At 33.7% G+C, this 25,869-nt stretch overlaps 1 protein-coding gene across 3 annotated transcripts; it reads left to right on the top strand.

Annotated features, from left to right (window-relative positions):
* Positions 1-611: 611 nt before the first annotated feature.
* LOC143255052 (vitamin D3 receptor-like) lies at positions 612-25,146 on the top strand. Of its 3 annotated transcripts, none has more exons than XM_076510092.1 (4): positions 612-5,495; positions 7,435-7,823; positions 8,536-8,745; positions 23,132-25,146. In XM_076510092.1, exons 3-4 carry the CDS (start codon positions 8,667-8,669, stop codon positions 24,484-24,486), a joined length of 1,434 nt encoding a protein of 477 aa, XP_076366207.1. In that variant the 5' UTR covers positions 612-5,495; positions 7,435-7,823; positions 8,536-8,666; the 3' UTR covers positions 24,487-25,146. The 3 variants fall into 3 exon arrangements, with proteins under 3 accessions (XP_076366207.1, XP_076366209.1, XP_076366208.1); XM_076510093.1 differs by lacking the exon at positions 8,536-8,745 and adding an exon at positions 9,046-9,817 and having other exon boundaries at positions 1,625-5,495; XM_076510094.1 differs by lacking the exon at positions 8,536-8,745 and having other exon boundaries at positions 1,620-5,495.
* The last annotated feature ends 723 nt before the right edge of the window (positions 25,147-25,869 follow it).

The following is a 25,869-nucleotide window of genomic DNA, read 5'->3' as shown; positions in this document are numbered from 1 at the left end:
TAATGCACCAAATTGGGGTAAAATACGTCACAAAATCATGAACATTTACATATTATACTGTAGCTATGTGTACACGAAACACATGTAATGCACCAAATTGGGGTAAAATACGTCACAAAATCATGAACATTTACATATTATACATTAGTTAACAAAATGAAATCTATAAATTTAACAAAAACATACGCTATACATATTTCAATCTGATACATTATTACACCGTATACACATCAGTAAACTAAGAAAACACCACAAACTGATATATTATTACCCTGTATACACCAGTCAACTACGAAAACACTATAAACACTAAAAACTAATACATTATTACACACTATGCACCTGTAAACTAAGAACACACTATAAACAGAAGAAACTGATACATTATTACACCGTATACGAAACTAAACTAATAAAACACTATAAAAATTAGAAACTAATAGATTATTACACCGTATATATCAATCAATACTGCCAAACGAAAATCGTTTATCTGTTTTTCTCACTGAACGTTTATTTACAATTGTAATACTTAAGTACATTAATTACGTTATCTATTTCCTCTCTACATTCTTTTTCGTTTATTTCTAATGTATGTTATTATCTTATCAGTTAGAGAAATAAATATAGAATTTATGGAAACAGTAATAGGATGCCTTACTCCATCACGACATAAGGCTTGCTATATCATGAAATTCCATTTAGTTATTTGGATTTCCGCGTATTTATGTGTTAATAATGTTTTATTTTAAGCATTTGTTTTATATTATTTTTCATTCTGATCCTTAAGTTTCATATTAACACATTCGCTTGATGACAGATGACACTGAAACAACAGTTTGGAAAGATATAAACAAAGACAGACATTTCATTAGACGGTTTTAGAAATTACAGCAATCAAAACTGTGGTTTACAGATGAATAATGTCTTCTAGTGTTTTTAGTACTGACTATATCCGTAGGGAGGTATTGTTTTAAACATTGGTATTGATCTTCTAGTGTTGTGACTACTGACTGTATCTGTAGGGAAAGGTTGTTTTAAACATTGCTACTGATCTTCTAGTGTTGTGACTACTGACTGTATCTGTAGGGAAAGGTTGTTTTAAACATTGCTACTGATCTTCTAGTGTTGTGACTACTGACTGTATCTGTAGGGAAACGTTGTTTTAAACATCACTACTGATCTTCTAGTGTTGTGACTACTGACTGTATCTGTAGGGAAAGGTTGTTTTAAACATTGCTACTGATCTTCTAGTGTTGTGACTGCTGACTGTATCTGTAGAGAAAGGTTGTTTTAAACATCACTACCGATCTTCTAGTGTTGTGACTACTGAATGTATCTGTAGAGAAAGGTTGTTTTAAACATTGCTACTGATCTATTAATGTAAATACTACTAATTTAATTGTATATGAAGAAGTACTGTTGTGACTACTAACTATATCTGCAGGGAAGTATTGGTTTTAAAATCCTACTGATCTCATAGAGTTGTAACTTCTGACTATATCTGTAGCGAGGTATTGTTTTAAGCATCGCTATTGATCTTTTAATGTTGTTAGTAATGACTGTGTCTGTAGGGAAGTATTGGGCTAAACATCGCTACTGATTTTCTAGTGTTGTTAGTACTTACTATATCTTTAAGGAAATATTGGTTTAAACATCGCTACTGATCTTCCAGTGTTGTTACTATTGCCAATATACGTAAGGAAATATTGGTTACTTGTGTTGTTACTACTGATTATATCTGTAGGAAGTATTGGTTTCTTGTGTTGTTACTGCTGACTATATCTGTAGGAAGTATTGTTTTAAACATCGGTATTGATATACTAGTGTTCATATTACTGGCTATATCTCTAAGGAAGTAGTGTTTTAAAAATCCCTACTGATCTCATAGTGTTGTAACTTCTGACTATATCTGTAGGATGTACTGTTTTTGACGTCGCTACTGATCTTCTAGTGCTGTTAGTACTGAGTATATCTGTAAGAATGTATTATTTTATACATCGCTACTGATTGTCTAGTGTTGTTACGACTCTATATCTGCATGGATGTAATGTTCTAAACATTGCTACTGATTTTCCAGTGTTGTTAGTACAGACTATATCTGTAGGTAAGTATTGGTTTAAACTCCGCTACTGACCTTCAAATGTCATTATTATTGGCAATATATGTTGGAATTATTATTTTAAACATTGGTACTGATATTCTATTGTTGTTATTACTGAGTATACCTGTAAGGAGGTAATGTGTTAAGCATCGCTACTGATCTTCTAGTTTCTTAGTAATGATTATATCTGAAAGGAAGTATTGGTTTAAAATCGCTACTCATCTAATAGTGTTGTAACTTCTAACTGTATATGTAGGGAAGTATTGTTTTAAACATCGCTACTGATTTTCTAGAGTTATAACTACTGACTATATCTTTAATGATGTATTGTTTTAAAATCATTACTAATATTCTAGTATTGTTAGTACTAACTATATCTGTAGAGAAGTATTGTTTCAAACATCGATACTGATATTCTAGCGCTCATTCCACTGGCTATATCTGTTGGGAAGTTGTGATTTAAACATCGCTACTGATCTTTTATTGTTGTTACTACTTACTATGTCTTCAGGAAGTATTGTTTTAAACATCGCTAATGACCTTCTATTGTTGTTACTACTTACTCTGTCTTCAGGAAGTATTGTTTTAAACATCGCTGCCGATTTTCTATTGTTGTTACGACATACTATATCTTTAGGAAGTATTGTTTTAAATATCACTACCGATCTTCTCATGTTGTTATTACTGGGTATATCTGCAAAGAGATATTGGGTTTAACATTGCTAATGATCGTATATTACTACTGACTATATCTAAAAGGATGTATTGTTTTAAACATCGCAACTGATCTTCTAGTGTTGTTAGTACTGACACATGTGTAATGAAACATTGTTTTAAACATTGCTACTGATCTTCTAGGGTTCTTATTGGTGACTATATCTGTAGGAAAGTAATGCTCTAAACATCGCTACTGATTTTCTAGTGTAATTAATACTAACTATACCAGTAGGGAAGTATTGGTTTAAACACCGGTACTGGCCTTCTAGTGTTGTTACTACTGGCTATATCTGTTGGAAAGTACTCTTTCAAATATCGTGACTGATCTTCTACTGTTCATACCACATGCTATATCTGTAGGAAATATTATTTTAAATATCGCTATTGGTATTCTAGTGTTGTTACTACTGACTATATCTGTTAGGATTTGTTGTTTCAAACATCGCTACTGATCTTCTACTGTTTTAACTACTGACAATATCACTAGGGAAGTATTGTTTGAAACATTGATACCGATCTTCTACTGTTGTTAGTACTGACTATATCTGTAAGGAAGTATTGGTTTAAACATTGTTACTGAACTTCTAGTGTTGTTACTACTGAACTTCTAGTGTTGTTACTACTGGCTATATTTGTAGTAATTATTGTTTTAAGCATTGCTACTGATCTTTTAGTGTTCTGACTACTGACTATATCCCTAAGGAAGAATTATTGTAAAATTCGATACTGCTTTTCTTGTGTTCTTATTACTGACTATAACTGTAAGATTGTATTATTTTAAACATTGTTACTGATTTTATAGTGTTGTGTCGACTGACTATGTCTTTTAGGAAGTATTGTGTTAAATATCGCTACTGAACTTCTAGTGTTGTTACTACTAACTATATCAATACGGAAGTATTGTTTTAAACATCGCTACTGATTTTATGGTGTTGTTACATCTGTCAAAATCTGTAGTGAAGAATTGCTTTAAACATCGATTCTAATCTTCTAATGTTGTTACTACTGACTATATGTTTTGGGAAGTGTTAATTTAAACATCGCAATTGCTCTTTTAATGTTGTTCCTACTCACTATATCTCTAATAAAATAAATTGTTTTAAACATCGCAACTGATCTTTTAATGTTGTTGCTACTTACTGACTATATCTCTAGTAAAATATATTGTATTAAACGTCGCCACTGATCTTCTAGTGTTGTTAGTACTGACCATATTTGTAGGAAATATTGTTTTAAACTTCGCTACTGATCTTTTAGTGATGTGACAACTGACTATATCTGAAGGAAAGTATTGTTTTTAATATCGCTAGTGATACTATAGTGTTGTGATTACTGGCTATATCTGTGTGGAAATATTGTTCTAAACATCCCTACTGATCTTCTAATGGTGTTGTAAATGACTATATCTGTAAGGAAGTATTGTTTTAAACATCGATACTGATCTTTTAATGTTGTTAGGACTAACTATATCTGAAGGGAAGTATTGTTTTAAACATCGCTACTGATGTTCTAGTGTTGTTACTACTGACTATATTTATAGGAAAGTATTGTGTGAAACATTGCTACTGATCTTAAAAACACTTTATGTTAACTCTCTCTTCCCAACTGGATGTCACAAAAGTGTTGTTAACCTTCATACCAGTTGCTCACATTACTTTAGTGATTTTTGTTTTAAGTTATGTTTTAGATCGAGACCAGACCATGGTAGACACGTGGTGTCTATTGTTTTCCTGGTCAGCGATGGTCAAGGCGAGGAGACAACCCTAGTGACTTCTTGTCCAGCGATTGTCAAGTCGAGGAGACAATCCTAGTGTCTTCCTGTCCATCGATAGTCTAGACGAGGGGACAAGACTAGTTACTTCCTGCCCAGCGATGGTCAAGTCGAGGAGATGAGTCTAGTGTCTTCCTGTCCAGCGATGTTTAAGTCGAGGAACTAAGTTTAGTGTCTTTCTGTCCAGCAATGATCAATTTGAGGAGATAAATCTAGTGTCTTCCTGTTCCGCGATGATCAAGTCGAGGAGATAAGTCTAGTTTCTTCCTGTCACACGATGATCAAGTCGGGGAGGTAAGTCTGATGTTTTCCTGTCCAGCGATAGTTAAATCAATGAGATGATATCAGTGAGACGAGTCCAGGTGATCCAGACGTGTATTATCAGTGAGACGAGTCCAGGTGATCCAGACGTGTATTATCAGTGAGTCAAGTCCAGGTGATCCAGACGTGTATTATCAGTGAGACGAGTCCAGGTGATCCAGACGTGTATTATCAGTGAAACGAGTCCAGGTGATCCAGACGTGTATTATCAATGAGACAAGTCCAGGCGATCTAGACGTGTATTATCAGTGAGACGAGTCCAGGTGATCCAGTCGTGTATTCCAGGCGTTAAGTCTTATTTTCCGTTGATTTTACAGTTTTATTTGATGAAGATTGGATTTAGGAAAATTTTGATTGTAATTTCAATTTTAATTCATTTAAATATATTTCTTTCCATTGGGATAGGCTAACGGCACTTTTAAGGGGGCGGCAGGGACTGAAGGTCCGACACTCGTTTGAATTTAGATGTTGGGGGAAGTCAGAGTTCCAGGAGAAAACCCATTTTCGCAGTACAGACGTCGAAATATCCATCTGTCTCGTGTCCTGGTTGTGAGGTGATACGTGATGATTATTGAGTATAACGTAATTATCTCTTTTTTCTTTTTTTGTAAGTGTGTTCCGGTTTCAGTTTTCTTGTTCGAAAAATTGATTATTTATCAAGGGCGCTTGATGTTTTATGTAATACCGTGATTAGTTTGTTTCTTTATTTCTACTTTTACTGAAGTATTTGAAAGATGGTTTAGTTAGTTTATTATTTAATAAGGGACTATTACTGACTTCATGAAGAAGAAACATCCCCCTTTCGAAAGCGTTTGGGTTGTAAGGTTTCTTTTAATTTCTATCAAGACTTTTTGAACCTGCGTGTTTCTCTAACATCACGACTGGCTTGTCTTTACGGGGATAAATTTTAGGGCTAATCTTATTGTTTTGTTTAATTTGAATTTTTAGAGGCTATTTTTTGGAAATATGTTTTGACAGTGATACTCTATAAATGGGAAGTGGGTCAAACGAATGTTTTTATATGTTCCACAATCTTGTGGATGTTCAGTTTGTGTGCTTACCTTCATTTTCTATTCTCTAATTGCTATATTGCTAATTAAAGCATATGTGTTATAAGTGTCTTTGTTCTACATTAATCTAGTGTCGAATGTGATTCCTAGGAATGTAATCTTGACACTTGTAATTATTTATTTATTTCTTAGCACTAGTTTAATTTTCTTCGGTTTGTTCACGTATTTATGTAGTTTTCTCTAAAAGACTATAGCTTGTGTTTTTGTTGTATTAAATATTACTCACCATTTGTCACAGCATTTTAGTGTTAGCTCTTGTGATGTTTGGACGCGAGTCTTAGAGATGAGAGGATTTCTTGATATGCTCCACACAGCTATATCGTCTGGAGTGATATGTATATGCTAATTCGGGGAAAGCAGTATCTTAATAAATAAGATATATATAAGAGAGACGTAAGTACGGATCCTTGCGAACCTCCTGCCGTCATATTGACTTATTTGGATAGCGTGTTATTGACACTAACTTTAGCTGATCAATTGGTTAAAAATTGTGTATCAACCTGTCGTTAATATCTAAGTTATGTTTTACGTCGTTGTGCCAGACACTGTCAAAAATTTCCTTAACATATACAAATACAACTATTATGATTTGATTGATATTTCATGGTTTCTATAAGGTTTATTTAATCGTGTGATATCGCCTATTCGTTATCTGTTTTTCATTTTGAACCTCTGATAGAATACTATTAATTTCACAGAAATATAAAAGCCTATTCGATTAGCATTTTAAGACAGCTTCTCAAACTTATGAGGTGAACATTGTGTGAGCTGGATCTATTGGTTTGTTTTTAGTAGCACAGTAACGGTTGTGTGTTTCCATATGTCGGGATAACATCCAGTGAATAGAACAAGGTTTATAACGTTTGTTAAATGTAGCAGTAAGAGGTTTGAAATTTATAGAAGAAAGGCATGTCTTATTCCATCATACCTTGGTTTCGTAGTGTTGTGTGTTGAATTTTAGTTCAGTGACAATAATTTCTTGTTTATTAGATTCTGGTGGTTGGTTGGCTTTTAAGTTTTATTTTCAGTTATTGATTGAGTTGTAAATGTTTAAAACTAATAAAGTGTTTTACTTCATTATGGTTTATGGTATCAAACTTCGGGTAATTAAAGTCACTAAAGAAGGTTTTTCTAAGCACCTGCTAGCAGCGTTGCTTTTTCTGAAACTGTTTTGGCTGTAACATTATTATGTATTATTGGTAGCTTTATCTGAATCTGTTTTGGATGTAACATTATTATGTATTATTGGTTGCTTTATCTGAATCTGTTTTTAGCTGTTACATTATTATTTATTAATGTTTAATTTATCTGAATCTGATTTTGGCTGTAACATTATTATGTATTATTGGTTTCCTTATCTGACTCTGTTTTGGCTGTAACATTATTATGTATTATTGGACGAAATAACTATTTGTTGTTTAAGTCAGAAGGTAAAAATTCATTTTTTCCAGAAGTCTTTTGGAACCAAGGAGAGAAGAAAGGGAAGAGAAACGTTCTATTCCAGTTAAAGACTAGCGGGCTACCAGAGGACTACACTCCATCTTCGCCAGTAGATGGAACTAAGAAAGAAAAGATGGATGAGTAGGAGAGAAAGTAAAGTTAGGGTAAAGAGACAATGAAGTAAGTGAGGAAAGTCGTCAGGTGTGAGGGAAGAAAGTTTGTGACAATGAAAGAGTATTCAAAAATAATACGGCCGCATCAAAATGTGAAAATAATAGAACAAGGAAGTTGCTTTGTATCAGGAGTTCTAGTCCGACGTTAGAAGAGTAAATATGACGTAATATGTTGGACAGATGTTCCAGTGGAGGGCGAGGGTTTTCAAGCCAGAAAACGACAAGCTGTACGTATATAATAGTAAAAAGTATCAAATATATTGTTAGTGAGAACGTGCTTTATTATCACTGTGTGAAAAACCCATTCACTGTATGAGTGAAACGAAGGAAAAGTGTCAAAGGCGACTATTTACTTCTTTACATTATATAGCCGAACAGTAGCAGGTATAATAAATAACGTTAGTTTTCCGGAAATTGTTTAATCTGAAAGTCTAAGTTTAAGAAAGTTCAGTTCAGTCTGCTCTTTAATCAACGTGTGTTATTGAGTTATATTATTCTAGGAGAATTCCACTTCTCATCAATACCTTTGAACAGCATGTTTGATTTTCTAATGTCGTTACTACTCGCTACATCCGTAGCGACGTGTTTTTTTAAACATCGCTACTGATTTTCTTGTGTTAACAAAAATGACTCTACATCCGGGGAGGTGCTCCATTCTTAGATTACAGATTTAAAAGGTTTTTGTTGGGTTTTTTAGCATTGGATAGGCTATCATTCTGAACAGGATAACATATATATATTAAATACTAAATACATTTAATTACCTTGAAATAATGCACTGATTTATTTATCTTTATTTTACCTGAAATATTTTAAAAAATTGTAAAAGGTGTGTAGATGTTAGACTATTTGTTTACGTCTGCGTACTTTTTATCAGTGTTACAAGTCTTACTTGCTATTCAATAAATAACTTGTTTGTTTGTTTTTGAATTTCACCAGAGCTATCTGCACTAGCTATCCTTAATTTAGCAGTGTAAGACTAGAGGGAAGGCAGCTAGTCATCACCACACACCGCCAACCATTGAGCTACTCTCTTACTAACGAATAGTGGGATTGACTGAAACATTATAATGCCCCCACAGCTGATAGGGCGAGCATGTTTGGTGCGACCGAGATTCGAACCTGCCACCCTCAGATTACGAGCAATAAGTAACTATTATTTCAGAAAACTATTTTTATGAATGCATTGTCAATTAAGTAACATAAGATTTTAATTAATCGTTTATATTGTATAGTTCCTTGTGATATAAATCTATTTAGTGAAACTGTTATCTTTGTATATGTTGTACACTTGTTTACTGTTGCATGAACAAGATGTGTATTTGTGTTTAAGTCGGTTATTTATCCGTATTTTACAGTGTGAAACTATAGAGATCGAGTAAAAATAACCAGAAACGAGTAAGTATTGAAAACATGTTAAAAATATAAAACAAAAATTGTCCATTGCAGGTTTGTAAGTTATTATTTCGTAATGTGCGTCAAAACAGTTTTCGCTGTTTCACAACGGGATTTTCCTCGATAGAGAGCCGTTTTTACCTCTGGCAGATTCTTTCGAAGGCCACTACATGTGGTGGACGGCCTTCGTCGGCAACGTCATCCAACCCTCCTGCGGGAGTGCGTCCCATATATTAGGGCTATTTGTTCATTGGCGTGCCTCTCACCGGAACGACGGATGATAACTTTACATGAAAAGCACGATCGTCGGACTTCCGGAGAGACCAGTATAATCAAGTCCCATTGGTAACTTCAAATTACAGCCCGACTCAACTTCAGTCTCCCATTGGTCAAGTCCGTGCAAGTACACAGTTAATAATATTCATTATGAATTCAGCTGAGCATACGGGTCAGCTGGTAGATATGTGGCCAAGAAGTGCACCTTACGTTTTTCCCACGAACGAATCTTTGTTTCTTACACTCACCTTAAGTATCTCGGCTTCTTGCAGTGACTGTTAAAGTTATGTTCTGACCATTGGTGACAACACACGGTGTGGACAATCTGAGTTATCCGGGCTAATCGCGGGACGAGAACTTGTACTACCAATAAACAGATAACTGTCGTAACTGTACTAACAGGTTGCTTTAAAACCAGTTCTTCCATTTTTTGTTTTGTTTTTGTTCATACAGTCCCTCGTCACAAGTACATCCCATTCAATGTCAGGCTCTTATCCGTGGCCCCTGGTGGATCCCCAGGGGTGGGTTTACCGGTTTCCTACCTACTCAGGTAAGTGTAAAAAACACTAGAATAATATTACATCTACATTGTAGATCAGCTCGTGGAATCGAATAAGTAATTAATTCGAATACTTCACCATTTTGATCTCAGTTATGTGTGAGTATACGTATAAAACCCTGCCATCCTTATTCAGCTTTTCTAATCAAAACGATGGCATATTGCACTAATCCGTGCCATCTTTGTCCCAGTTACCTAGTGTACTGATATACTGTACTAAGCCACTCGGCTGATATATTGTATTACGCCGTGCCATGTTTGTTCCACTTATTTAATCAATATTTGTTGTTAAAATTTTTAATATGAGATCGTATAAAAGATTCCCAGTTTACTGTAAATCAAGGTAAAAAAAAGTTGTTTTTTGCTATTAAGGGCAACGTTACACAATGTGCTACCTATTTTATATATGCGCTACCTATATTACACAGTATGCTACCTATGCTACGCCTACCACAAGTATTGAAACTCAATTTTTAGCGTAGTGAACCTAGAAACTTACCAGCAAGCCACTAGGGGAAGGTTCTCTAATAAATAATGTCACCTTGATACTTAACTGTCATCTTTAGAGCGCTTGTAGTTGGTATTGGTTGGTAACATTCAGTGCTTGGCACTTTGATATATAACTCGCATATCTAGAGGTACTTGGTAACACTCAGTACATGGCACTTTGATATATAACTCGCATATCTAGAGGTACATGTACTTCGTATTTGATAGTAACTCTCAGAACATGGCACTTTGATATATAACTGTCATATCTAGAGGTACATGTACTTCGTATTTGACAGTAACTCTCAGAACATGGCACGTTGATATATAACTCGCATATCTAGAGGTACTTGTAGTCGGTATTTGATGATAAAAATCAATACACGTTAACACTAGATATATAAAGTTTTCAAACGGCTTGACTTTCTAACGACTAGTACCCAAGTATGACAAAATATCTGTAATATACAGTTAGTTGGCACCATCTTTTCATTTTTAATATCTATAATCTACAGTTAACAGACACCATCTCTTCAACTTTAATAACTGTAATCTATAGCTAGCACTCACCGTCTCTTCAACTTTAATATCTGTAATCTACAGTTAACAGACACCATCTCTTCAACTTTAATAACTGTAATCTATAGCTAGCACTCACCGTCTCTTCAACTTTAATATCTGTAATCTACAGTTAGCAGGCACCATCTTTTCAACTTTAATATCTCTAATCTATAGCTAGCAGGCTCCATCTTTTCAACTTTAATAACTGTAATCTATAGCTAGCAGGCTCCACCTTTTCAACTTTAATAACTGTAATCTATATCTAGCACTCACCGTCTCTTCAACTTTAATATCTGTATTCTATAGCTAGCAGGCACTATCTCGTTGACTTTAATGTCTATATTTTGAAGCTAGCAGGCACCATTTTCTGAACTTTAATATCTCTAATATATATCTAGCACGCACCGTCTGTTCAACTTTAATATCTGTAATGTATAGCTAGCACGCACCGTCTGTTCAACTTTAATATCTGTAATGTATAGCTAGCAGACACTATCTTTTCAACTTTAATGTCTTTTATCTCTAGTTCGCATGTACCGTCTGTTCAATGTTGGTATATGTAATATATAACTAGCACGCACCATCTCATCAACTTTACTGTGTATAATCTATAGCTAACAGACACCACCTCTTCAACTTTAATATCTGTAATCTGTAACTAGCAGGCATCATCTCTTCAACTTTAATATCTGTAATCTGTATCTAGCAGGCACCATTTCTTTAACTTCAATATCTGTATTCTATAATTAGTAGGCACCATCTCTTCAATTTTAATATCTGTAAACTATAGCTAGTAGGCACCGTCTCTTCAACTTAATATCTGTATTCTATAATTAGTAGGCACAATCTTTTCGACTTCAATTTTGTAGTTGCTAGATAATAAGAACGACTTGCCTCAGAAAACTTTACTGTAGCAACGACCTCTTTGTAGCTTTTAGTTTATATTAACATCTCAGTATGAATATCCTTCACTAGTTGTGTATATACAACCTATTGTAAACGTGGTTACAGGACAGGGTTGTCTGTTTTTGTTTGCTACGTGTTACTAATTGTAGCAAATGTAGAGGTTTGGAATTTTGTAACTAAACAGCACCTTGTGTGTGGAAGAATAAATCGGAGACCTAACAAGACTGAATGATAGTGTTAGTTCTTATTGACTTTTACATTGTACGGTGTTGTATGCAAAGTTTCTCACCGATCCTTACGGTGTACGGTGTTGTACGTGAAAGTTTTCACTAGTTACGTGTGAAAGTAATAAAAGATATATCACTAAGTATGGTCTGAAAGACCACCACGCTTAGTTTTAATGGTATAAACGAAGAAACACAACTGAATATAGTTTTCTAGGATATAACAGTATTGTACTTCACACACACAAGTCTAGAACCACATAACTCAAGTCTACAAACAGTGTTTCATCTAACGTTCCTTCTACTTGTCTTTAACACACACATTATTGAACCACATAAATGAACTAATGTTATTATATGAGTTTATGTTGAAATATTTAGAACATGTTTTGTGGAGAAAGTCAAAAGTGGGTACACACGTTGCTAACATGTGTGAATTTTATTTTAAGAGTCCATGATATGAAGATACCTTAGAGATAGCAATTATTTACAGGTTCAGTATATGGAAAAATGATTCATGTGTTACCGTTACGTGTTTGAACTACCCTTGAAAGAGAGATATAATAAATAAGTCTAGGATTACCAGTTTCGATCAATCAACATTTGTATTGACTTGGATTGTTTTTTCTGTTTATATTCTTATGAATACTTTATTCATAAACAGATGTTAACTCTGAACTTGTATTAACGGTGACCACGGATTGCGTGTATCTTGAGATTCAGGTTTCGTGTCCCGACGCCGCAAAAATTCGCTCCTCATTTCGTGCTCTATACGTATGGCAATGAAATGTTACTGTCTGTTAGACAAGAGTTGGCGGATGGTGTTGTTAATTATAGTCGCTTTCCTCCCTATTCTAGAAATTCCAAATTAGGGATGGTTATGTACAGATAGCCCCTGGGTAGTTTTAGACTAAAATTATAAAACAAGAAAACAGGCACGAAATGCTATACACGTGACTAATAATCACGTGATTTGTTCGTAAACGGGAAAAACCTAACACTTGAGAAACCAGAAAATTGTAGGTAGAACCTAACGGAAAGGTATCACAATAATCAATTTTGTGAGGCGGCTTAATAGTTATCGTGTGCAAACAAAGATCCATCAATCTGGGTCAAAATGGTGATTGTCATGAAACTGGTCTGACGAGTGCCAGTCGCCAAGACGTCTTGGAACATTGCCTCTTTCCCGTAACGGCAGAACTCGACAGAATGATTCGTCTTGTTGACGCCGTAAAGACAAGAGTTGTCTTGTAACTGATTAAAACGTGAAAAAAATCTAATACATATATTTATTAATTTATCAAATATTCAACTTTGGATCAATATAAAAAATGTGCCAACACTGGAAACGCCATTTGCAACTCCTAGGGTATAGAGTAATGTGTGTAATTCTTACAAACGTGTCATGATAGGAAACACGGTATATCCACAAATTAAGTATTGCATGCTATACCGTATATAGACCGTGGAGGTTCCATGACGTGTTTCAAATTGAATTACGTATGTATTTAAAAATTATATAAAAAAGGGAAAAACACGAACGAAAGTAATCGTTGAATAATATTTTCATTGAACTAGATATCAACGTAACCATTTCGTTCCTTTGTGTTTTTATAACTTTCCTGAGATACGGTCTTAAGGGAGTGAACGTACGCATCTTATGTCATTGAGTGCGGAATTAAGAAAAAAACACCAGAGTATTTAAAATAACTAACATTTTTATATATGACAACATTTTAAATATCAGCTACAGAAATCCTAGACTGCCCAGAACAGTATTCGTTCAAACGTAGTTTGAGAGTCGGAGGTTCGAATCTCCGTCCCACCAAATATGTTTGCTCCTTCAGCCGTGGGGGAGGTTGTTGTAATATGACGTTCAATCCCACTATTTTTTGGTAAAATAGTAGCCCAAGAGTTCGTGATGAGTGAGTATGATAACTGTCTTTTCTCTAGTATTTCACTGCTGAGTTAGGGACAGCTAGAGCACATACCCCTCGTGTAGCTTTGCGCGAAGTTCAAAACCTGGCAATCGATTCAAACGGTACTCACTGGTTTGGTTAATTAGCTTAAGTTTCGAAGGTAACGAGTCTGAGGTAAAATATTATAGCGTACTACTGTTAAGACTAATTTATCTTCCGAATTCGAAAATGTCACGTTGGAACCAGATATTAAACAAGATACCGAGTTCTGTATTAACCGACCATAGTCCTTGAAACACGAGACTCGAAATTTATTGCTGTGTAATTGATAAAAGAAAAAAGAGAGATGGAACATACATAGAAATGTTCAACAACTTAAAACGTATGTCTTAGCCTATTCTCCTTTATATGTTAAACAACTTAAAACGTATGTCTTAGCCTATTCTCCTTTATATGTTCAACAACTTGAAACGTATGTCTTAGCTTCTTCTTCTTTATATGTTTAACAACTTAAAACGTATGTCTTAGCCTATTCTCCTTTATATGTTAAACAACTTAAAACGTATGTCTTAGCCTATTCTCCTTTATATGTTCAACAACTTGAAACGTATGTCTTAGCTTCTTCTTCTTTATATGTTTAACAACTTAAAACGTATGTCTTAGCCTATTCTCCTTTATATGTTCAACAACTTAAAACGTATGTCTTAGCCTATTCTCCTTTATATGTTCAACAACTTGAAACGTATGTCTTAGCTTCTTCTTCTTTATATGTTTAACAACTTAAAACGTATGTCTTAGCCTATTCTCCTTTATATGTTAAACAACTTAAAACGTATGTCTTAGCCTATTCTCCTTTATATGTTCAACAACTTGAAACGTATGTCTTAGCTTCTTCTTCTTTATATGTTTAACAACTTAAAACGTATGTCTTAGCCTATTCTCCTTTATATGTTCAACAACTTAAAACGTATGTCTTAGCTTCTTCTTCTTTATATGTTTAACAACTTAAAACGTATGTCTTAGCCTATTCTCCTTTATATGTTCAACAACTTAAAACGTATGTCTTAGCTTCTTCTTCTTTATATGTTCAACAACTTAAAACGTATGTCTTAGCTTCTTCTTCTTTATATGTTTAACAACTTAAAACGTATGTCTTAGCTTCTTCTTCTTTATATGTTTAACAACTTAAAACGTATGTCTTAGCCTATTCTCCTTTATATGTTCAACAACTTAAAACGTATGTCTTAGCTTCTTCTTCTTTATATGTTTAACAACTTAAAACGTATGTCTTAGCCTCTTCTCCTTTATATGTTTCATTCTTACTTTAAGTTTTGTTTTCCAATAAATAAAAAATCGTAAGTAACATAAACGTTTATAGTCACGTGGGTATTCTTTCACATTTTAGTATCGTGAGGCTATTTTGTTATGTTTCTCTAAGTATTGTTTTCACACTTCAATATAGTAACATTATGTTTTGTGTTCCTCTAGATATTGTTTACACACTTTAATATAATAACATTATGTTTGTTTCTCTATGTATTATTTTCACTCTTTAATATAGTAACATTATGTTTGTTTCTCTATGTATTATTTTCACACTTTAATATAGTAAGATTATGCTTAATGTTCCTCTAGGTATTGTTTTCACACTTTAATATAGTAACGTTATGTTTTATGTTTCTCTATGCATTTTTTCACACTATAATATAGCAACATTATATTTCTCTAAGTATTTTTTTACAGAAACTAATTTGTTTCGTTTTTGTATGTTCTGATACGGCACGATAACTCCTGTTTTCCTTACACATACAACTTCAATGCTATAACCAAATTTAACGTGTGGAAATAACAAACTGCACCCATTTATTGCATTAATTGGTGATAACTTATAATTTCTGTTATTTGGGTGTAAACCCCCAAGCATTTGTTAATACGTCTACCAACCTCACGTCCAGAAGATAAACCACTGCTGCCCTCTAACGGCCCACGATCAGCTTCTTCCCTTAAATAACTTCATACTACAGAGTTTAATTGGCACCACTTGGTGAGATGAAAAATGAGAGTATACTATTAAAGTAAATCCTTACCTATGGCTAAACGTATATTTAAAGCAGAAAACGTTATTTTTGGGTGTTTTCTTTATTCATTGGTAATTACGTCAGTGGAACAATCCAGAGATTCGTGTTTTCTTATAGCAAAGTCACATCGGGCTATCTCCTGAGCCCACCGACGAGAATCGAACCCCTGATTTTAGCGTTGTAAATCAATGGGCATACCGTTGTACTAGCGGAGGGCGATACAGAGCTAAACAGTTATCTTTGTGAAAAATTAAACTTTTTTTCCAGTTTAATATAGTTTATAGACCTGAAAACAGTATTCTAAATAAATTCGAATTTTTATATTATTTTTGAATATTTCGGTCCCTTTGTAAAGCAAGATCGTTCATTTATTTAAGCCTTACTCACTTGATGTGCAAGTTCGTTCAATGAAGTATATATATATTTTTGTGTGTTGTTTGTCTGTTTCTTCAAGTTTATTTACAGACAGGTTCAAAAGTGCGCTTGTTGAAAGAGAAATAACTTGGATAATATCCATATCTCTCACGTTTGTTTTTCTAAATATTTTCTTGCTTAATGAAGATATTGTGCAAACCAACCAGAACAGTCTCTGTTTACTGTTCAAATCATTTACTGTATTTCTAAATATTTCCTTAATATTCTAATTATTCACTTTTTTGTTCTTTCTCTAATATCTTTAATATACAGCTAGCAGGCATCATCTCTTTAACTTCAATATCTGTATTCTGTAGCTAGCAAGAACCATTTCTTCAATTTTAATATCTGTAAACTATAGCTAGCAGGCACCGTCTCTTCAACTTCAATATCTGTATTCTGTAGCCAGCAAGAACCATTTCTTCAGTTTTAATATCTGTAAACTATAGCTAGCAGACACTGTCTCTTCAATTTTAATATTTGTAAACTATAGCTAGCAGGCACTGTCTCTTCAACTTCAATATTTGTATTCGATAACTAGCCGGCACCATCTCTTCAATTTTAATATCTGTAAACTATAGCTAGCAGACACCGTATCTTCAATTTTAATATCTGAAAACTATAGCTAGCAGACACCGTCTCTTCAATTTTAATATCTGTAAACTATAGCTAGCAGACACCGTCTCTTCAATTTTAATATCTGTAAACTATAGCTAGCAGGCACCGTCTCTTCAACTTCAATATCTGTATTTTATAACTAGCAGGCACCATCTCTTCAATTTTAATATCTGTAAACTATAGTTAGCAGGCACCGTCTCTTCAATTTTAATATCTGTAAACTATAGCTAGCAGGCACCGTCTCTTCAATTTTAATATGTTTAAACTATAGCTAGCAGGCACAATTTCTTCAATCTTAATATCTGTAAACTATAGCTAGCAGGCACCATCTCTTCAATTTTAATATCTGTAAACTACAGCTAGCAGGCACCATCTCTTCAACTTCATATCTGTATTCTATAACTAGCAGGCACCATCTCTTCAATTTTAATATCTTTAAACTATAACTAGCAGGCACCATCTCTTCAATTTTAATATCTGTAAACTATAGCTAGCAGGCACCGTCTCTTCAACTTAATATCTGTATTCTATAATTAGTAGGCACCATCGCTTCGACTTCAATTTTGTAGTTGCTAGATAATAAGAACGACTTGCCTCAGAAAACTTTACTGTAGCAACGACCTCTTTGTAACTTTTAGTTTATATTAACATCTCAGTATGAATATCCTTCACTAGTTGTGTTTATACAACCTAGAAAGACCTGTTAAGTGATAAATACGGCCACTATTGTAAACGTGGTAACAGGACATGGTTTTCTCTTTTGGTTTGTTGCATGTTACTGAATGTTGAACATGTACAATTTCCTCAGTATCAAAATCTCTTACAGATTGTTTGGTTATTTCCTCAATGTCCAAATATCTCACTGATGGTTTGATTATTTCTTCAGTATCGAAATTTCTTAGGGATGTATTGATTGTTTCATTACCTTCTAAAGAAGCACTCAGAAAGTTATTTAAATTTAAATGTTCTACAGATACCAATTAAGCTTGGTTTATTTAAATGTTCTACAGATACCAAGTAAGCTTGGTTTATTCAAATGCTCTACAGATACCAAGTGAGCTTGGTTTATTCAAATGTTTTACAGACACCAAGTGAGCTTGGTTTATTTAAATGTTCTACAGATACCAAGTGAGCTTGGTTTATTTAAATGTTCTACAGATACCAAGTAAGCTTGGTTTATTTAAATGTTCTACAGATACCAAGTGAGCTTGGGTTATTTAAATGTTCTACAGATACCAAGTAAGCTTGGTTTATTTAAATGTTCTACAGATACCAAGTGAGCTTGGTTTATTTAAATGCTTTACAGATACCAAGTAAGCTTTGTTTATTTAAATGTTCTACAGATACCAAGTAAGCTTGGTTTATTTAAATGTTCTACAGATACCAAGTAAGCTTGGTTTATTCAAATGTTTTACAGACACCAAGTGAGCTTGGTTTATTTAAATGTTCTACAGATACCAAGTGAGCTTGGTTTATTTAAATGTTCTACAGATACCAAGTTTGGTTTATTTCTCATGTTGTGATTTCGGTGGTGGTAGTCTTTTGTTGCAACCACGTATTCTATAGATAATTTCAAAGATTGAAATATAATATTTTAAAACTAAACATCAAATCACAGATGTCGTAAATATGGTGCTGACAATTCCACATATATAAAAAACGAAAAATAACCACACGTTGTTAACAACAAGGTGGATATATTTAAATTTTTTACTTAAAATTCATTATGTTATCTATTATAGTCTTTTCTCTAAAAGCTGATCGCTATAGCTATGTATTAGTTACGTTGAACTGATGGAGAAATTAGGCATTGCTTCTGATACTAATAAAGGTCTTGGTTGTACAATAAAGGTTTTAGTTATACAATATAGATCTTGGATCTACAATATAGTCCTGACTCTACAATAAGGTTTTAGTTCTACAATGGTTCTATTCGTGGCTCTAATACAAAGATATTTGTTCTAAAATGAAAGTTTTATTGTTGTAATAAAAGCCTGGATTTTACAATATAAGTATTGGTTCTACAATTAAAGTCGTGGTTCTAAAATAGGTAGTTGTTCTGCAATATAAGTTTTATTTCCAAAGTTAGGTATTGGTTCTACAATAAATGTTTTGATTCTACATATAAGTATTGGTTCTACAATAAGTGTTTTGATTCTACATATAGGTATTGATTCTACAATAAGGGTTTTGATTCTACATATAGGTATTTGTTGTGAAAAATGTTTTGATTCTGTGGTATAGGTATTGGTTCTACAATAAAGATTTTGATTTTTACATATTGGCATTGGTTCTAGAATAAATGTTTTGATTCTACATGTAGGTATTGGTTCTACAAAGAAGTTTTTGATCCTATCACACATATAGATATTTATTGTACAATAAAGATTCTAATTCTACATATAAGTATTGGCTGTAAAAAGGTTTTGATTCTACAATAAAGGTTTGAATTCTACATATGAGTATTGGCTGTACAATAAAGGTCCTGACTCTGTAGTAAAGATAGCGATTCTCAATCAATGTATTGTTTCTACAGTGAAAGTCGTTGTTATAAAATAAGCTTATTTGTTCAATAATGTTTTTTTTTTTTTGGTTCTAACATATAGGTATTGGTTCTCATGCCCATGATAATGATAAAACTATTCTACAATAGTTGAGTTAAAATTCATTCGTTGTTTTACATATGTATAAGTTATCAGTTTAAAGGTTGCTAGATTGATCAATAAATTTGTGTAATATCGAAATTAAATAAAATAAACACGTAAACGATATATTAAAAACAACTAAGACCGAATATTGCTTATACGTATTTATTCAGTTCGCCATTCGTAGAGGCTTTAAACTGTCTGTGTTCTAGCTCAAAATCGTTCCGTCTACTTAAATAATAAGAAATTTTGTCTTATCTATATATACTTCAGTAAACTCGTCGGCTGTTTAAAACCTAACTTTGATTCACGTGTGAAATGAACATTAAAGAATGAGGTTCCTTAAATTAGTGTTAGCCTGTTCCACTAACCTTCTGAATAAAATCGTGCTTAGTGCATACATTATAAATAGATTTGCTAATATTATTAGAAATAGTTAAATATCAGAATTTTAATTGCTCTAATTACCATTATATCTCAGTCAAAATGTGATGGCCGTTTACCTATGGCGTGTTATATCCACTTAAACTGAATTATTCAGACAATGTATTTTTGGAAGAAGTTCCCTGATACGTCCGCGTTATTACTAGAGTTCACAGCACGATTTTCAAGGCAAGTCTTAGGCATCCAGTCCTACAACATTTGTATCTGGTTGTTTATTGTTAAACGCAACACTAGACAATCGAAACCCGGTTTTAAGCGCTATTTAGCCTTCACAATTACTTCTCAGTGATTGGTGGGCTCCCAAACGTCTGAAAATTAATTTTTTCTATCTTATTTTTTAAAAATAAAGAGGAAAATTTCAATTAGCATAATCCCTTGGAAATTATTGTCTGTCTTCATTATACAGTCTGTTTGATGGATTCGCCATTCCACTAACACGAGTATATAGATTGTAAAATTATCGCCAACTTAAGCCACGATAAATTTACTTGTATATAGACGTTCACGATAAGTTTGTTATACACTGAATTGCTGTCAAGGTTTCGCGCATGGCTGGCTCTTGTAATCTACAAAATAAATCATAATATTTCTCTGTCCCTTGTTTTACCTGAAAATTAACGCTGAGATAATTTTTGAAAATGGCGGAAAAAATTGTGAAATTGCTCCGTTTTACTGCTAGAGTTCTCGTTGAACAAACTAAGCTGACAGGTAGCTTTGGCAAAGTTAATCGTTTCCTTGGGTAAGCCTCCCAGTGACACAGCAGTATATCTTCGGACTTACAACGCTAGAAACCGGGTTTCGATAACCCTGGTGGGCAGATCATAAAGATCTCATTGTACTTAATTACACAGAAACAAACACGGATATCGAAAACTTACCTCGTGATGAAACATTAAAGGTATAATTTTCTATACAATTTTTACGCTCTGACAAATTATTTATCATAACTTCGAAGTAAAATTACAACACTCTGTAAGAACTGAAACTAAAACTGCACTTAGCGAATACACCCTGAACGACTCAGATGGTAAGCCTGAGGATTTAACCCCCCCTACCCATCATGACGGGTTTCAGTACTTCTGAAAGTTTCTGTTTAACAATAACAACATAAAGACAGTTCGCGAAATCCGAATTTTTGTAAGTAAACACTCTTATCATATGTACTTTTGATATTATTACAATCATGTGTTGTGTTCATGTTATTACATTCCACTCACGTGTTGTGTTAATATTATTACGGTCTTATTATGTGTTGTGTTTATGTTGTTACATTCTAGTCATATATAAAATTGATATTATTACACTGTAATAATGTGTTATGTTAATATTATTACAGTCTAAACATGTGTTGTGCTAATATTGTTACACTCTAATAATGTGTTATGTTAAAATTCTTACACTCTAATAATGTGTTACGGTAATATTATTAAACTGTAATAATGTGTTATGTTAATATTGTTACACTCTAATAGTGTGTTATGTTAATATTGTTACGCTCTAATAATGTGTTATGTTGAAATTATTACATTCTAATAATGTGTTTGTTAATATTATTATATTGTAATAATGTGTTATGTTAATATTGTTACACTCTAATAACGTGTTATTTTAAAATTATTACACTCTAATAATGTGTTACGGTAATATTATTAAACTGTAATAATGTGTTATGTTAATATTGTTACACTCTAATAGTGTGTTATGTTAATATTGTTACGCTCTAATAATGTGTTATGTTGAAATTATTACATTCTAATAATGTGTTTGTTAATATTATTAAATTGTAATAATGTGTTATGTTAATATTGTTACATCTAATAGTGTGTTATGTTAATATTGTTACACTCTAATAACGTGTTATTTTAAAATTATTACACCCTAGCAATGTGTTACGTTAATATTATTACACTGTAATAATGTGTTATGTTAATATTGTTACATTCTAATGATGTGTTATGTTAATATTATTACACTGTAATAATGTGTTATGTTAATATTATTACACTATAATCATATGTTCGGTTTCTGGTTGACAACAGTTTTCTTTAAGACCGTTTTTTTACCAACATTAACTGTAGATGAACCATCCCGAGATAACAGAACGTAAACAACAATCACTGGACTATATGTAACGGTGTTAGTTTAGCAGCCCTATTTAAAAGTTTCCTAAAATTTAGAATCGCTGAGGCGGTAAAACAAGGAACTCCCGTTAGAGTTTCTGAGATATTACTGTCGCCGCCTCCTATAAAGAGAAGAATCTATTATTACCTTCCATAGATTCAACTTGCCTAATGTCTGTTTCTGTGAACGGACATTGTCGGTGAACTGTAAATACTTACGTCACAGGTACATTTGTTCCTTTATACAGTAGAGGTTCAGAGATCTTTGTTTGTAAGATTGATTGATATTCTGTTATAATGGACAAATGGTTTTGAACTAATTGTGTACAACGCATTTTCCAACATACTAACTGGAGTTTCGATTAAGATAAATCACTGTCTAACAGAGGTATAGCTTAAGGCAATTTATTAACTGTGTAGACAAGCTCTATACAAACTTATTGGACTGTAGCTTAAGATAATCCACTGTCTAAATGAAGTATAGCTTAAGATAAGTCACAGTGTTATTTGGATATGGCTAAGATGTGTCACTACTTGACTGAAACTATAGTTTAAGACTAGTTATTGTCTAGCTAGCGTATATACATCTTAAGATAAGTTACTGTCTGAGTAGAGTACAGCTTAAGATAAGTCACAGTCTCATTGGGACATAGCTTAAGATAAGTTTCTCTTTGACTGAGCTATATTTTAAGTGTTTCTTTTCCATATAATATACATAGTGAGAAGAATCTTTTGAACATTCAAGAGAAAACAAAAAACGTTGTCTTTGTAAATAGATTGTTCAAGAGATGGTTTCACTGATTCTCTAAGCTGCCGCGAACGGAAAATGTTTAATGAACGCGTTGTAGTTTCAGCTCTTGCTAATTATTTGCTTTTTGTTTCCGTAGTAATGAACTTACCTCCAAATGGCTGTGTCACATTCTTCGAACCGAGCGACACAAGTTTCATTCCAGCAAAGCAACCCAAGTTTTGCAGAGTATGTGGAGATAGAGCCAAAAGTTTCCACTTCGGGGGGCTATCTTGTGACAGCTGTAAAGCCTTCTTCCGGCGGTCAGTCCAGAGTGCAGGCTACAAAAACTTCCAGTGCCCCTACCGGCGAACCTGTGAAATAACCATAAGCTCGAGAAAGTGTTGTCAGTTTTGTCGGTTCCAAAAGTGTGTAAATATAGGAATGGAGAAGGGGTGGGTCATGACTGAAGAAGAACGTGTCCACGTTCTCAGAATACGCGCCTCCAAGCGACAGCAGCAACAACAAGAAGTGGATCAAGAACGTCGGAAGATCCGTCGAGAAACCTATGACGCAGACCTTAACGAAATTGCCAAGTTCTTGACGAAAGACGACATTCGGTGTATCGAGTCCATCATGAACTCGTACGGAAATAGTTGTCTGTCGGTTTCTTTCGGCGGTAGCTTGTCCAGTCGAGCGTGCGGACGAAGTCGGACTGAAATCATCGACATGTTCTTTACGGTTATCAAACAATTCGCACACTTTGCCCAACAACTTCGTTCCTTTGCCATCATACCTCGACACGACCAGGAGACTCTACTACGAACGGGAGTCATGGAATTGTGTTTCTTACGCGGTGCTTACGTATTTGACGAAGCCCGAGGCACCTGGCCTGATCAGGAGAAAATGTGGCATCAGGTGTCGCCCACTCTTTCAGCGGAGGACGTGAAACGTCTTGTATCAGTCGAACTCTTTGATAAACACATGGAGTTCATCCGTGGACTTAAAGAAATAGACATTGATGAACCAACCCTCATGCTTCTGCTCGTGACTGTTCTAATGTCTTCCGACAGAGCTGGATTGGTGAACGTTAATCTGGTTTCTAAGGAACAAGAGAAATACTGCGTCTTGCTGAAGAATTACATGTTGTGGAGGTATGGCTCCAGAAAGGCGACGGTTCTTTATCCTAAACTGTTTTTACAATTACCAAACTTGAGAGAACTTACCGAAGCTCACAGCGATTACCACCTGAGGTTAAACGTGGGAGAATTAGAGGAAGTTCAGAGACGTCTGTCGTGTCTAAGAATTGAATCGCCGGCCCCAGGGTGTAGCAATTTAAATATATTTCAAAGGGACTTAGTGACGAACGATAGAAGATGGACTATACGCAGTAACTTATCAATGGATTCTACTTCCTCCTCTTCTGTTTCATTGGAGGAAGAATCGAGCTCAAGTGAGGGTTCTGGTACGTTCCCGTGGACATTAGAAAAGCAGAAAGAAGTTGCTCAGGTTTAAACTTCCATAACAAAAATAATAAAACGGTTTTGAGTGAATCTTCCCAACCGTTTAATGTGAGTTTTGTTAAAATGTTGATATTTTTGTTTCTGGATAACAAGATGAACATTCAAGAACATAAAACTTGAACAATATTTCTATTTCTGCTCATGACGGTTGTTGTGTTTTGTTAGTGAAGAGAAAATATTTCAAATTATCTTTGTTCAGATCGACAATTAGCTTGAGAAGTGTCTGTTAGATACAAGAAGTGATTGTCATCTGTGACTTTCAGACATTAAGTATCATAACCAGTTATAATTTAACTCTTAATTGAACAGAGTTATTAAATATATGAGAACCAGCTTGCCTACTAATCTAAATATCGCTTGTACATGATATGGTTTTATTACTTTTACCTGAAGAGAAACCAATAATTTTAAATGATTTACACTTTACCTTCTCTGTCAGGCAGTCTCTTTTATCCACCATATGTCGAGAAACTTTCTATATGTCATCCGTTAAGGTTAAGTTATTAAGGACTGTATCTATTTAAACAAAGTGAATCTTCATAATATGACCAGGATCAATTATGTTATCTACTTTTCTTGTATGTAGAAAAGAAATGTTACATTTATTTGGAGTAAATTATGTTTTATAAATCAAAATAAATTTCTTACACAATCTGTGAATAAAATATGTCTTTTCTTCTGTGTGTACCTTTTCACATTTTATTGTAGATTCTTGTTGGAAGAAAATTATTATTGAACAATGTGATGGATGAGTCTCTGTAAATGGACCAATGAAGATTAGAATACAAAAACCTATTTAACTTCTTTCCATGACAACATTTTTTTCCGACTGAGATGACACCTGTCCAGTGTTAAGTTGATCTTAGATATTTAGTCTATAATTTAACAGTTGCTCTCTCACATAAGCAACTTATCATTTGGTAAGTCTTATCTGGGGTCTATTTTACGAACTTGGTAACAAAAGCTATAAGCTACTTCATTATTCATTAACAATGGTTTTTTTATTAAATATTTATAACTTTAAAGCTTTTTATTTTCGGTCTTCATTATGTATCTCATGCACGTACATGCTTTCTGTTTATTATTTCGATATAATGACGGAAATGTCAATTGTTAAACTGGTTTAAGATCGTCACGTATTTGTGTCGTCTAAAAGTCCAAGGTCCCTTATTAATACAACGTATATATTTCTAAAATATTTATTTTTAATTTTAAAACAAACTTGCTCACAACAGTCTGGTTAGCACTGATTTGGAAGTGTGAATCGTTGTTATGTTACACTTGCAATTAGAGAGAGTTCACAGAGGGGTTTTGTAAACATGTAGGAGTTTACAGAGGGATTTATAGAATAAGTGAGGGTTCATAGAGTGGTTTT

Source organism: Tachypleus tridentatus, chromosome 7 (assembly GCF_004210375.1).
Source record: "Tachypleus tridentatus isolate NWPU-2018 chromosome 7, ASM421037v1, whole genome shotgun sequence".
Classification (NCBI taxonomy): domain Eukaryota; kingdom Metazoa; phylum Arthropoda; class Merostomata; order Xiphosura; family Limulidae; genus Tachypleus; species Tachypleus tridentatus.
Note: the sequence above shows the minus strand (reverse complement) of the source record. Positions and strands in the feature narration are given on the sequence as shown.

What these genes read in the sequence shown, in the direction of transcription:
- LOC143255052 (XM_076510092.1), top strand. Translation starts at nt 8,667, where the DNA reads ATGCCCCCACAGCTGATAGGGCGAGCATGTTTGGTGCGACCGAGATTC. An exon ending in CCTCAGATTACGAGCAATAA is followed by an intron (nt 8,746 to 23,131) that starts GTAACTATTATT and finishes TTGTTTCCGTAG; the next exon opens with TAATGAACTTACCTCCAAAT.